Here is a 14,066-nt window from a genome sequence, read left to right on the forward strand (position 1 = left end):
GTGGCATTTCAAAATATGCATGTTTTGATGGCAGTGATGCTCCAGTTTAGTAATAATGAGTTGTACGGATATCTGAAAAAGCCTTACATTTTAAAAAAGCGAGTGAAATACTGACTAAAGCGTGTCAGAGCCACGGCCGCAGATGATTCAGTCTGAAGAGGATTTGGTTTCGAGGGAGGGCTGGTGTAGAATTACGCCACTGTAGGTTTGTGTGGGCGGGGCTTGGGCGGGCTGGAAGGGCGTGGCTCCGCCTCTGAGGAAGAAGACCGTCACTTAACAGAACCGGAGGAAATGTGACAGTCGCAGGCCGAAGCACTTCCTGTCGGCCTTTGGGTGGAGTGGGAGGCTGGGAGGAGTGATTATCATTGGTGGAAACCACAGCCGCGACCAAATGATTCGAACTTTTATGGTATGAACAAGAGAAAGGGGCAGGGCTTGGGGCGGAGCCTGTCTTGGATAAAGGGGCATGGCTTGGGGCGGAGCCTGTCTTGGAGAAAGGGGCGGGGCTGGGGGCGGAGCCTGTCCTGGAGAAACCGCTCTGAGAGGGACGTTGAGAACTTAATGGTTGATCTGTGGAGATACAGAAGTAAACAGGACATTTGGTAAGTCTTCCTCAGTAGTTTACTCTGAAATAAGTAAACATTTGAAAAAAAAAGTTTACGGAATACACCGTGTCATAACTACATGCAATACCGCCATAAGAGATCAAATATATCTTTTCCATGTTAAATCTTAGGTTTTGTCCTAACCAGCTGCAAAGTAGAAATGCAACATTTCTATTTTAGAAGCCGTTTCTGTATCTGGCTGGAACGCAAGCATTAAAATTATATGACAGTAGACAATTCTCAGGTGTTGATGTGATTTGTTCAAAGCTAAACGTGTCTAATGTGAGTTTGAATATCATTTAGAGTGACCTTATTGCGGTACTGAAAGCAACAAAAGATAGTTCACCTCAGCTTTTGACAGACAAAGATGGCATAAGTTACTATGTGCATTTAATGATGTTAAAAAGGTTTGATATTTATGAATTAGATTATAAACTCCAGTGTTGCCAAGTCTGCAGTTTTGGGCTACTTTATCACTGTTGCCCCCTCTGAAATGCGATTGGGCTAGTTTTGGGCCACAGGCGTCCAGTATGAATGGAACAGACGTAATTTGTTCATAGTGCTAATAGCCAGTGCATCATTTTTTGGTGAAATTTTATTTATTTATTGTTTAATAAGTATTGGCTTAGGCACCGGAACCGTTTTAAAAGTATTGACTTAGCACTGGTATTGAAAAAAATAATAAAAATCAATACCCAATCCTAGTTTTGAGCAGCACTTGGGCGGGTTTTGTTGGGAAAACCTGGCAACCCTTATAAAACGTATTTTGTTGCAAGTGCAGATCACTTTGAGAGGCTATGCCCACACATGCTTCTGATTGGCTGTAATATTTGATTGATTCTGTCGCGTCACTTCTGGTGTGGACACCTAAACTGCTTGTCGTTAGAATCCTGTGGCATCGTGTGTAGTTAGGACACGGTGTTAACTATTAATTGTTATTGTGTATTTGTTAAACTGAAGTAACCGTAGTGTGCCGGACTCCGAGGCGATTGAGTTCTTCCGTTCTGATGACTCAATGTCGGCTCTGAGCTGCTTCCTTTCATCTCACGGTTCAGAAATTCTGCTACACGTGATTGGTCGCTCTGTGTGGCGTGTGGGCGTGTCTTCACAGAGCGTTTTTGATTGGTGGGTGCTCTACGGGACCGTCGGCCTCTGCCTTCTTTCTTGATTGGCTGGTTTGGGTGGAGGCCGTCTAACAAGCCTTTGGCCGCTGCGCGAGCGAGCACTTCCTGTGGCGTTTCTATCACTTCTGGTTCAGGCTGTGCAGGAGACAAAACAATAAAGAAAGCATGAAGTGCATTTGAAACACTATTGTATCGGTTCTGAGGAGGCACAAATATATATAAATATGCATAAAATATATTAAAAAAAATCAGTGGAACTGAGGGGGGGGAATATTACACACACACACACACACACACACACACACTCTCTCTCTCTCTCTCTTACAGTGAATAATTCAGCTCGTGTGTGTGTGTTTGAGGATGTGAGGTTTTGCTCTGTTGATGCTAACACATGCAGACATGAGGGCTGAATTATTCAACTCTTCCTCCTCCTCTTCCTCGTCACACATTTCCTGCCCGTCCTGTGTTTCTGAAGCGGCTCGGGCCCCAGATTAAGCTCATCATGATTGTCCTTTAGCTGAACGTGACTCGAGTCGTGACTGACCGATCAGAAACAGAGCCGATCTTCTCTCTGAACGCAGCTGAAGACTTTATTAGTCCCAGGTGTGACTGTACAGATGCATCGTAAAGCCGCGTGTTACAGGAGGACGGTAATATCCCACACACGTCTAATAGCCTTTATATGAGACCTTTTTAAGCGAACGGCAATGATCTTTATTAGTGGCTTTTATTAGTCATGGCAGGAAGGATACGGAGCTTGATGATGGTTTCCTGACTGTCAGCGCAGATATAAATATGACGGATCGCTGTAATCTAACTCATCTTATATGAATAGTATACACCACGTGGTTCACTGGGGTTTAAGCTCTTCTCTCTTCCTCCGTCTCTCTGTCGTGTTATTTTTAGCTGCAGATGAAAGCAGAGGGAGGGAAAGACGGGATTCCACAGCAGGATTAGTCCAGGAGAACATGGACATGAGGAACAAAGAGCGTCTCTACAAAACCCCAGAGAAACTCTTCCCAGCATGCTTTGAGCATCGACTAGCAAAAACAACATCACGCTAAAATAAACCAGCCTGAAAAACCACATCTGTTCCAGCTCACACTCACTCTCTCAGTTTATATTATTATTTTTAATGATTATATTCGCACACACAGAAAAATATACAGAAATCTGGCTCACAAATATCTCAGGAAGATAAAATAATATTTTAATACGATTTTGGCTTAGTAAGATCAACATATAAATATAATGGTTTTACAATGGGAATACATAAATAGTTCAAAATATAAAAAAAGTTATATAAATATACAAAATTGGTTTAAAAGATACAAGAAAAATAAATTTTACAATATTTACATAAATATTTTAAATATATATTTTAGGCACGTCACTACTGTTTTTAGGATTGTGCATGTTAAATATCTAAATATAAAGATATTGTTCAAATATATATTTCAGATATAAACAGTTTCCTCTCATTACAGAGCCATAGCTATAATGCACAGTGTATGACCACACCCTTTTATTTTCTTTACTCATCATTTAATTACATTCTTCTATAAAACTGTATTTTTACAGTACTGCATACTGCATAATCTTTTATGTAGCATATAGTATATACACACTACAATAGTATGCAAGCATTACATTTTCCTTTCCATTTAACCACATTTCAAGTGCTTTCAAACACACAAATGAGGGTAAAACAGATATGATGAGATTTGTTTTTAAATGCAGAACTAATGATTTTCTGATCAGATGATCCATATTCCATACTTTGTGTGAATACTTGAGTATCTGGTTTTGGGCCATTCTGAGGGGATTTTTGGGAATGAGAATGCTGATGTTGAGTACCTCTCGTGTGAGCAGCGCTAAAAAACAGCCGTTACTATGATCTGATGCTTCCAGTCTGAAGAATCTGGCCTTCATCTCCTCCGATTCCTCATCGTCTTCAATGATAGAGTCCTGCAGGAGACTTGGAGAACTCAACCTGACACACACACACACACACACACACACACACGCTTATTTGGTTATGTTATGGCTGGAACTGTGGTCAGTCAAGCAGGTTATAATAAAACAAAAGGAAGCTTTCCTTTGTGAAAGGAAGTGAAGTGATGCCACTTATTCTGGAAGGTCACAAAGACAACATACTGAATAGTCAGGCAGTAATTATTTTATCAAAAGAAGCATCGATTCAGAGAGCATGCGACTTCAGACGCAGCCAATCATCTGATTCGCTCCACAATGAATCAGCGTTTGAAGGAATTGGTTGAGTGAATGACTCAATGACTCACTTAAGACAGTGACTTGATTCGTATTTAGAGTAGAAATGATTTTTTCCAACATTTCATTATTTCTATATTTAACATGTTTTATATTTAAACAGCGTTATGCATTCTGTAAGATAGATTAAACCATGTTTGTAAACCTAAATACCACTTCAGATGCCATTTCTGCAGGGAAAAACTAGCTTTCGCTGAGTTTAGCATTTACGGAGTAAAATTTACATGAAAGGAGGTACATTTAAAGTTGCCATTATTAAGAGAGGGCAAATATCAGCTATTTAAATGAAAAAAAATAAAAGTTAATGTCTTTCACTGGTTACAGGTTTGGGATTTATTTTATCTTGACGTCACTGAATTCACACAGTGTAATTTTGTCTTAAAAAATGGTAGATTTCCATCTGAACACACAATGCAGCACTGAGTGTGAACTAGAGAGAGACCAGAGACGATCACTCATTTATCTGACAACTACGAGAGCAGCTTGACTCTTTCTATCCTCCTCCAACACGGCTGCACACATAAATCTAAATATATTGAAAATCAGGATATGGCCTAGTGCAGTTATTAAACTGAATAAATTAATGCATAGTAAATGTGCATTCTGCCTTTAATACACACAGAAACACACACACACACACACACACACAGCTCGCTTTACTGTACGTCTGTGCTGCGATCTGCTTCTAATGCACTGAAAATACTAAGCACATCAGCTTCATTTTAACATCACTCAGATTTTTGGACAAAGGTTTACTTCATTTGCAAGCTGCTTTGGATAAAACTGTTGGCTAAATAATTAAATGTCAATAATGAAAGCAGATTTCTAGTGAGAACAAAGTTTATGAAAACTCTTGCCAACTACACAAGAGAATGCAAGACTCATTCTTCAGTTTTTGCCGAAATTAAGACTGGAAGATTTAAGCAATACAATGCATATATTAAGAAATTCAAAGCAATATTACGTTTGTAATAATACAAAACAAAATAACAAATTAGTTGGTTAGTTAATACAGATCACAGTTAGTTTGTAGTTCTTGCTGGACATGAGATGCTGTTTCATTGTGAACATGCATCATGTATTTCAATTTGCTTTGCCTTCATCTTTCATAAGCAATAAGAGTTAATGGTCAAAATCACATCTTGATGTTCATTTATAAACACAGCAAACAAAATCATTGACAGTGTCCAGAAACCTTTCCAGTGTTTGCAGCTACTGATGATCTAAACGCTTTAGAAACTTCTCTTTCACATTATGGATAACTAACACAAAATAGACAGACTAAAGGAGTGAAAATACATTACTTCAGACTAAATAAGCACTGATTTATGTGAGAGCTGATACTGTGTATGAAGAATCTCCTTCAACACTCAGTACTCCTCGCTGAACACTGAGCTTTATACTGAACAACAGCTGCTAACCGTCAGCTGATTGGAGCACAGAGAGAGAGAGGGGCGGGGCTAATTATCACCGCACACAGCTGATTGGTTAATCATGACTAGCTCAATCTTTGCATCCACTCAATCACACACACAATTATTGTTCTTTATTGAAATTTGGTGAAACGTGTCCTTTGACTTTTATATATTAAAAACATCACATTAAGGCATCAGTATTTAGTCTCACCTGTATTTAAAACATTATACCTGGTTTGAAGCTATTGTTTTTGCAGGAAAAAATATTTTAATTTGTCAGATTCCTCAATGGTTGACAAAATGCTTTGTCACCTTACACCACTTCTGTTTAAAAATGGTTTAACTTATAAATATGTATAAAATATGCAAAACATAATAAAAAAGGAATATATATATATATATATATATATATATATATATATATATATTAGGGATGACCCGATCAGGTTTTTTTGTCCTCGAGTCCGAGTCATTTGATTTTGAGTATCTGCCGATACCGAGTCCCGATCCGATACTTCTATAATACATAAAAAAAGAATAAAGAAGAGCGAAAAAACAGATCCAGGATCTTCAATAAATTACATTTTGAAATATATTCAAATATAAAACAGCTATTTTAAATAGGCTAGTAAAAATATTTCAAAATCTTACTGTTTTGCTGTACTTTGGATCAAATAAATGCAGGCTTGGTGAATAGAAGAGACTTAAAAAAATAAAAAAAAAAAACCTTAACAAGCTTACTGTTCAAAAACTTCTGACTGGTAGTATAGGCAACTTTATTTTTTCTCTAATTTCTAGCTTTTAATTGGCTTAGAAATCTATAAATGCTGGACAATAACAAATAATAATGATTTGTTTATATACTACAAACACTGTTTATCACATAATAATGCAGAATAGTTTCTATACTGTAATAAATACTATGTCAATCAGCACTGCATTGTTCATACTTTATTTATCACCTGCTGGAGATGACTTGAAGAACAATTTATTGTCGTGATCGTATATTAATGTCTTCGTGTTTGCATAAGTTTCTGTTTTCCTGTGCGCACCACAGCATAGCTGGACGCTTTTGTCCATATTAGGAGTTTCCTGATATCAGCGCGAGAGCGCGCTCCGGCTTCGAGTATGAATGAAACACACACTGCATGAGAGTTTAGCGCTCTGTGATGTTCATCTCGCTGTATTCTGAGTCCGAATGAAATATCAGGTCATGCGCAAACTATCATGTCTCTTTGAGTTTGAATCTATATTTATTCACACCAGCTCTTGAAAACAAAGTGATGTCATGCCGCACGCGTTGCTGTTTCTGTGTGGAGTCAAAAGGGTCTAACTCTGTGCCACCGCATAACAAAAGATGTGTTCAAAATTAATGAGAATATATATATATCCGAGTCCTGATCGGGAGGTAACGTCCGATTCCGATCGAGTCTGAAACCACGTGATCGGGCCCGATTTCCGATCAAATGATCGGATCTGGACATCCCTAATATATATATATATATATATACACTGTGTATTTATATATAAATATTCATAACATACATTTTACATAAATACATGTAAAAACATTCATCATATATATATATATGAATATATTTCTATTAATTGAATATATACACACACACACATAAAAAAAGTTGTAAATTATTTGTGATTTATTTGATGTTATTGATATTTATTAGCTTAATAGCACAATGCACTTTCATAATAAACGGACCATTACTAACCATCCTTTTATTTCCTTCTAACTAGTAAACTTTCAGAAAGGAGACTATGCCACTCTAAAACTAGAAAAAAAAGAAAAACAGTTTTTGCCCAGAAAGAATCAAATTGAAATGGTATTTTATCATTATTACTCGATTCCCTTTTCATTTTCAAGTACAAAGAAAAATGTTTTAGTGATCACGAGACAGCACCTTCAAGATGTAAGTTCACACACACACACACACACACACACACACACACACACACACACACACACACACACACACACACCTGTAGGGCGGCGCTGTGGAGTGACTCTCCTGTGTTTGTGAGAGGACCGTCATCAGCACTTCCTCGTTCTCCTCTGGGTGAACAGAACAGGTGGAGTAAAGCACCGCCCGCACCTGAGGAACTACACACACACACAGGCATGAGATAAATGATTGTTAACACACTGCAGAGAACCATGGCTGTCTGTTCACTGACGGACTACAATCGATTCACGCCAGCCGTTAATTAACGCTGTTTTAACGGGAATCTGCAGGGAGGGACCGCAACGTCTTCACGCTCGATATCTGCTGATGAATGGATCTCACACACACACATTGGATCAATAAAGACACAAATCATCACAGAAATGATGAACGTCGATACAGGGAGGCGTGTTTAAATCACTCAATGCTCAGGATCAGCTCTAGCTCTCTAGAACACGTTCAGATCTGTGGTGTTACAGGAATAAGCTGTAAGAGGCGGATTATACACAAGTGTTAAGGCATGATACAAAACTGAGTAAACCACAATGTTTGATTTACTTATTTTTAATAAATTTGTTCCACCAAGTACCACAGTTCATGATTAAAATCGAAAGTTGACAAATGTATAAAAAAAATTGTGGCTAACATTCTGGCAAGTTCCTCTCAAAGTCATGAAAAATCTGTAACGTTAACAGAATATTCATTCAGAGCAATCTGATCTCAGAAAATTAGCACAAAAACATTATTTACAGAACGCTCTTATAGTTTTTTTTCCTTAATTCTTTTTTTTCTTTCTAGCAAGAGATATTTAAAATGTTGTTCGGTTTTGTTCTAGAAAGAGATATTTCAATTTCATTCAGTTTTGTTTTAGAAAGAGATATTTAAAGGTTGTTCGGTTTTGTTTTAGAAAGAGATATTTAAAGGTTGTTCGGTTTTGTTCTAGAAAGAGATATTTAAAGGTTGTTCGGTTTTGTTCTAGAAAGAGATATTTAAATTTCATTCAGTTTTTAGAAAGAGATATTTAAATGTTGTTCGGTTTTATTCTAGCAAGAGATAAATAAACGTCATTCGTTTTTGTTCTAGAAAGAGATATTTAAATATCTCTTTCTAGAAAAAATCTGAACGACATTTAAATATATCTTTCTAGAAAGAAAAAAGAATTAAGGAAAAAAAAACATAAGAGCTTTCTGTAAATAATGTTTTTGTGCTAATTTTCTGAGATCAGATTGTTCTGAATGAATATTCTGTTAACGTTACAGATTTTTCATGACTTTGAGAGGACCTTGCCAGAATGTTTCAAAAGTTGCAAAATTTGCAAAAACCGAACGACGTTTAAATATCTCTTTCTAGAACAAAACTGAACGACATTTTAATATCTTTTGACAGAAGAAAACCGAACAACATTTAAATATCTCTTACCGAACGACGTTTAAATATCTCTTGCTAGAACAAAACCGAACAACATTTAAATATCTCTCTCTAGAACAAAACTGAATGACGTTTAAAACCTGTTAACTGTCACGCCCATTTTTGAGTGTAGGCCTGCAAAGTTGATGTTGAAATTAAAATGAATGTAATTGTGGAACGCTTTTGAATATAATCCTCATTCTGGTCTTGTTTTAAAGAAGAGACTTTGAGGTTTATTGCACAGGTGACTGTAGTTAAAAAATTAAATAATAAAAAAGTTATAGCTGTTTAAGTTTATTGTAATAAAAAAGTAATGCAATAAAACTTTTATATTTTATTAAAATAATATATAAATAAAAATTTGGTTCACCCTAAAAATTATATGAAATAAAAGCCATAGTTCTAAAGAAGTTGTGTTCCAAATTTGAGACTAATATCTTAAAAAAATGAGATTTTTATGTGCTGTTATACCAACAAAGGCCACTAGGTGACATTCATGCCCAGTTGATGATTCCTAAAGGACACTTGTTACCACTTGACACATTACATCAACCATTAAAAATATATAAATTTTCGATTGTATTCTCAATATTTTTGGACAAATACTAGAAAATATATTTAGTTTGGATTATTAGCATAAAAACTGAAGTTTAAGTCACTGTAAGTGTGTTTATGGGTTTTTCATAACAAAGGTCACAACTCCTGGTAAAGTTTTGATTTTTTCGTTACTTTCTCTTGTCACAAATTGATCAATGTTTGACACTACATAATATGTCCTGCAAAACAGTGGTCAAATATGAAAAGTACACACTTAGAGCTTTCCAACGATATATTGTTTGTCAATATTAGATCAGGTTAAGTATAGTATATAATTGTTTTAAACATGCAATGACAAATGGGCCCACCGGTGGGCCAGTGACAGTTAACAGGTTTTAAAGGTCATTCGGTTTTGTTCTAGAAAGAGATATTTAAAGGTTGTTCGGTTTTGTTTTAGAAAGAGATATTTAAAGGTTGTTCGGTTTTGTTTTAGAAAGAGATATTTAAAGGTTGTTCGGTTTTGTTTTAGAAAGAGATATTTAAAGGTCATTCGGTTTTGTTTTAGAAAGAGATATTTAAATGTCATTCAGTTTTGTTTTAGAAAGAGATATTTAAAGGTCATTCGGTTTTGTTTTAGAAAGAGATATTTAAAGGTTGTTCGGTTTTGTTTTAGAAAGAGATATTTAAAGGTCATTCAGTTTTGTTTTAGAAAGAGATATTTAAAGGTCGTTAGGTTTTGTTTTAGAAAGAGATATTTAAAGGTCGTTCGGTTTTATTCTAGCAAGAGATATTTAAATGTCATTCAGTTTTGTTTTAGAAAGAGATATTTAAAGGTCATTCAGTTTTGTTTTAGAAAGAGACATTTAAAGGTCATTCGGTTTTATTCTAGCAAGAGATATTTAAAGGTCGTTCGGTTTTATTCTAGCAAGAGATATTTAAAGGTCGTTCGGTTTTATTCTAGCAAGAGATATTTAAAGGTCGTTCGGTTTTATTCTAGCAAGAGATATTTAAAGGTCGTTCGGTTTTAATGCTAGCAAGAGATATTTAAATGTCATTCAGTTTTGTTTTAGAAAGAGATATTTAAAGGTCGTTCGGTTTTGTTTTAGAAAGAGATATTGAAAGGTCGTTCGGTTTTATTCTAGCAAGAGATATTTAAAGGTCGTTCGGTTTTATTCTAGCAAGAGATATTTAAAGGTCGTTCGGTTTTATTCTAGCAAGAGATATTTAAAGGTCGTTCGGTTTTATTCTAGCAAGAGATATTTAAATGTCATTCAGTTTTGTTTTAGAAAGAGATATTTAAAGGTCGTTCGGTTTTGTTTTAGAAAGAGATATTGAAAGGTCGTTCGGTTTTATTCTAGCAAGAGATATTTAAAGGTCGTTCGGTTTTATTCTAGCAAGAGATATTTAAAGGTCATTCAGTTTTGTTTTAGAAAGAGATATTTAAAGGTCATTCAGTTTTGTTTTAGAAAGAGATATTTAAAGGTTGTTCGGTTTTATTCTAGCAAGAGATATTTAAATGTCATTCAGTTTTGTTTTAGAAAGAGATATTTAAAGGTCGTTCGGTTTTGTTTTAGAAAGAGATATTTAAAGGTCATTCGGTTTTATTCTAGCAAGAGATATTTAAAGGTCGTTCGGTTTTATTCTAGCAAGAGATATTTAAAGGTCGTTCGGTTTTATTCTAGCAAGAGATATTTAAAGGTTGTTCGGTTTTGTTTTAGAAAGAGATATTTAAAGGTCATTCGGTTTTGTTTTAGAAAGAGATATTTAAATGTCATTCAGTTTTGTTTTAGAAAGAGATGTTTAAAGGTCATTCGGTTTTATTCTAGCAAAAGATATTTAAATGTCATTCAGTTTTGTTTTAGAAAGAGATATTTAAAGGTCATTCGGTTTTATTCTAGCAAGAGATATTTAAAGGTCATTCGGTTTTGTTTTAGAAAGAGATATTTAAAGGTTGTTCGGTTTTGTTTTAGAAAGAGATATTTAAAGGTCATTCGGTTTTATTCTAGCAAGAGATATTTAAAGGTTGTTCGGTTTTGTTTTAGAAAGAGATATTTAAAGGTCATTCGGTTTTGTTCTAGAAAGAGATATTTAAAGGTTGTTCGGTTTTGTTTTAGAAAGAGATATTTAAAGGTTGTTCGGTTTTGTTTTAGAAAGAGATATTTAAAGGTCATTCGGTTTTGTTTTAGAAAGAGATATTTAAAGGTCATTCGGTTTTGTTTTAGAAAGAGATATTTAAAGGTTGTTCGGTTTTATTCTAGCAAGAGATATTTAAAGGTCATTCGGTTTTGTTTTAGAAAGAGATATTTAAAGGTCGTTCGGTTTTATTCTAGCAAGAGATATTTAAAGGTCATTCGGTTTTGTTTTAGAAAGAGATATTTAAAGGTTGTTCGGTTTTGTTCTAGAAAGAGATATTTAAAGGTTGTTTGGTTTTGTTTTAGAAAGAGATATTTAAAGGTTGTTCGGTTTTGTTCTAGAAAGAGATATTTAAAGGTTGTTCGGTTTTGTTCTAGAAAGAGATATTTAAAGGTCGTTCGGTTTTGTTCTAGAAAGAGATATTTAAAGGTCGTTCGGTTTTATTCTAGCAAGAGATATTTAAAGGTTGTTCGGTTTTGTTTTAGAAAGAGATATTTAAAGGTCATTCGGTTTTGTTTTAGAAAGAGATATTTAAAGGTTGTTCGGTTTTGTTTTAGAAAGAGATATTTAAAGGTTGTTCGGTTTTATTCTAGCAAGAGATATTTAAAGGTCATTCGGTTTTGTTTTAGAAAGAGATATTTAAAGGTCGTTCGGTTTTATTCTAGCAAGAGATATTTAAAGGTCATTCGGTTTTGTTTTAGAAAGAGATATTTAAAGGTTGTTCGGTTTTGTTCTAGAAAGAGATATTTAAAGGTTGTTCGGTTTTGTTCTAGAAAGAGATATTTAAAGGTCGTTCGGTTTTATTCTAGCAAGAGATATTTAAAGGTTGTTCGGTTTTGTTTTAGAAAGAGATATTTAAAGGTTGCTCGGTTTTGCTTTAGAAAGAGATATTTAAAGGTCGTTCGGTTTTATTCTAGCAAGAGATATTTAAAGGTCATTCGGTTTTGTTTTAGAAAGAGATATTTAAAGGTTGTTCGGTTTTGTTCTAGAAAGAGATATTTAAAGGTTGTTCGGTTTTGTTTTAGAAAGAGATATTTAAAGGTTGCTCGGTTTTGCTTTAGAAAGAGATATTTAAAGGTCGTTCGGTTTTATTCTAGCAAGAGATATTTAAAGGTCATTCGGTTTTGTTTTAGAAAGAGATATTTAAAGGTTGTTCGGTTTTGTTCTAGAAAGAGATATTTAAAGGTTGTTCGGTTTTGTTTTAGAAAGAGATATTTAAAGGTTGTTCGGTTTTGTTCTAGAAAGAGATATTTAAAGGTCGTTCGGTTTTGTTCTAGAAAGAGATATTTAAAGGTTGTTCGGTTTTGTTTTAGAAAGAGATATTTAAAGGTCGTTCGGTTTTATTCTAGCAAGAGATATTTAAAGGTCATTCGGTTTTGTTTTAGAAAGAGATATTTAAAGGTCGTTCGGTTTTATTCTAGCAAGAGATATTTAAAGGTCATTCGGTTTTGTTTTAGAAAGAGATATTTAAAGGTCGTTCGGTTTTATTCTAGCAAGAGATATTTAAAGGTCATTCGGTTTTGTTTTAGAAAGAGATATTTAAAGGTCATTCGGTTTTGTTTTAGAAAGAGATATTTAAAGGTTGTTCGGTTTTGTTTTAGAAAGAGATATTTAAAGGTTGTTCGGTTTTGTTCTAGAAAGAGATATTTAAAGGTTGTTCGGTTTTGTTTTAGAAAGAGATATTTAAAGGTCGTTCGGTTTTATTCTAGCAAGAGATATTTAAAGGTCATTCGGTTTTGTTTTAGAAAGAGATATTTAAAGGTCGTTCGGTTTTATTCTAGCAAGAGATATTTAAAGGTCATTCGGTTTTGTTTTAGAAAGAGATATTTAAAGGTCGTTCGGTTTTATTCTAGCAAGAGATATTTAAAGGTCATTCGGTTTTGTTTTAGAAAGAGATATTTAAAGGTTGTTCGGTTTTGTTCTAGAGAGAGATATTTAAAGGTTGTTCGGTTTTGTTTTAGAAAGAGATATTTAAAGGTTGTTCGGTTTTGTTCTAGAAAGAGATATTTAAAGGTCGTTCGGTTTTGTTCTAGAAAGAGATATTTAAAGGTCGTACGGTTTTATTCTAGCAAGAGATATTTAAAGGTTGTTCGGTTTTGTTTTAGAAAGAGATATTTAAAGGTTGTTCGGTTTTGTTTTAGAAAGAGATATTTAAAGGTCGTTCGGTTTTATTCTAGCAAGAGATATTTAAAGGTCATTCGGTTTTGTTTTAGAAAGAGATATTTAAAGGTTGTTCGGTTTTGTTCTAGAAAGAGATATTTAAAGGTTGTTCGGTTTTGTTTTAGAAAGAGATATTTAAAGGTTGTTCGGTTTTGTTCTAGAAAGAGATATTTAAAGGTCGTTCGGTTTTGTTCTAGAAAGAGATATTTAAAGGTTGTTCGGTTTTGTTCTAGAAAGAGATATTTAAAGGTTGTTCGGTTTTGTTTTAGAAAGAGATATTTAAAGGTCGTTCGGTTTTATTCTAGCAAGAGATATTTAAAGGTCGTTCGGTTTTGTTTTAGAAAGAGATATTTAAAGGTCGTTCGGTTTTATTCTAGCAAGAGATATTTAAAGGTCATTCGGTTTTGTTTTAGAAAGAGATATTTAAAGGTTGTT

At 34.4% G+C, this 14,066-nt stretch overlaps 1 protein-coding gene across 1 annotated transcript in view; it reads right to left on the bottom strand.

The window, feature by feature from the left end:
• Window positions 1–84: 84 nt before the first annotated feature.
• LOC132109352 (putative methyltransferase NSUN7) overlaps window positions 85–14,066 on the bottom strand; it is a 53,045-nt gene continuing 39,063 nt past the window's right edge. The window contains exons 10-13 of the mRNA XM_059515369.1: window positions 7,432–7,552; window positions 3,587–3,722; window positions 1,570–1,864; window positions 85–570 (exon numbers count right to left, since the gene is read on the bottom strand). Coding sequence (XP_059371352.1) covers window positions 125–570; window positions 1,570–1,864; window positions 3,587–3,722; window positions 7,432–7,552 — 998 coding nt within the window. The 3' untranslated portion in view covers window positions 85–124. The remainder of the gene's footprint in view (window positions 571–1,569; window positions 1,865–3,586; window positions 3,723–7,431; window positions 7,553–14,066) is intronic.

This window comes from Carassius carassius, chromosome 29, assembly GCF_963082965.1.
Source record: "Carassius carassius chromosome 29, fCarCar2.1, whole genome shotgun sequence".
NCBI classification, from domain to species: Eukaryota; Metazoa; Chordata; class Actinopteri; order Cypriniformes; family Cyprinidae; genus Carassius; species Carassius carassius.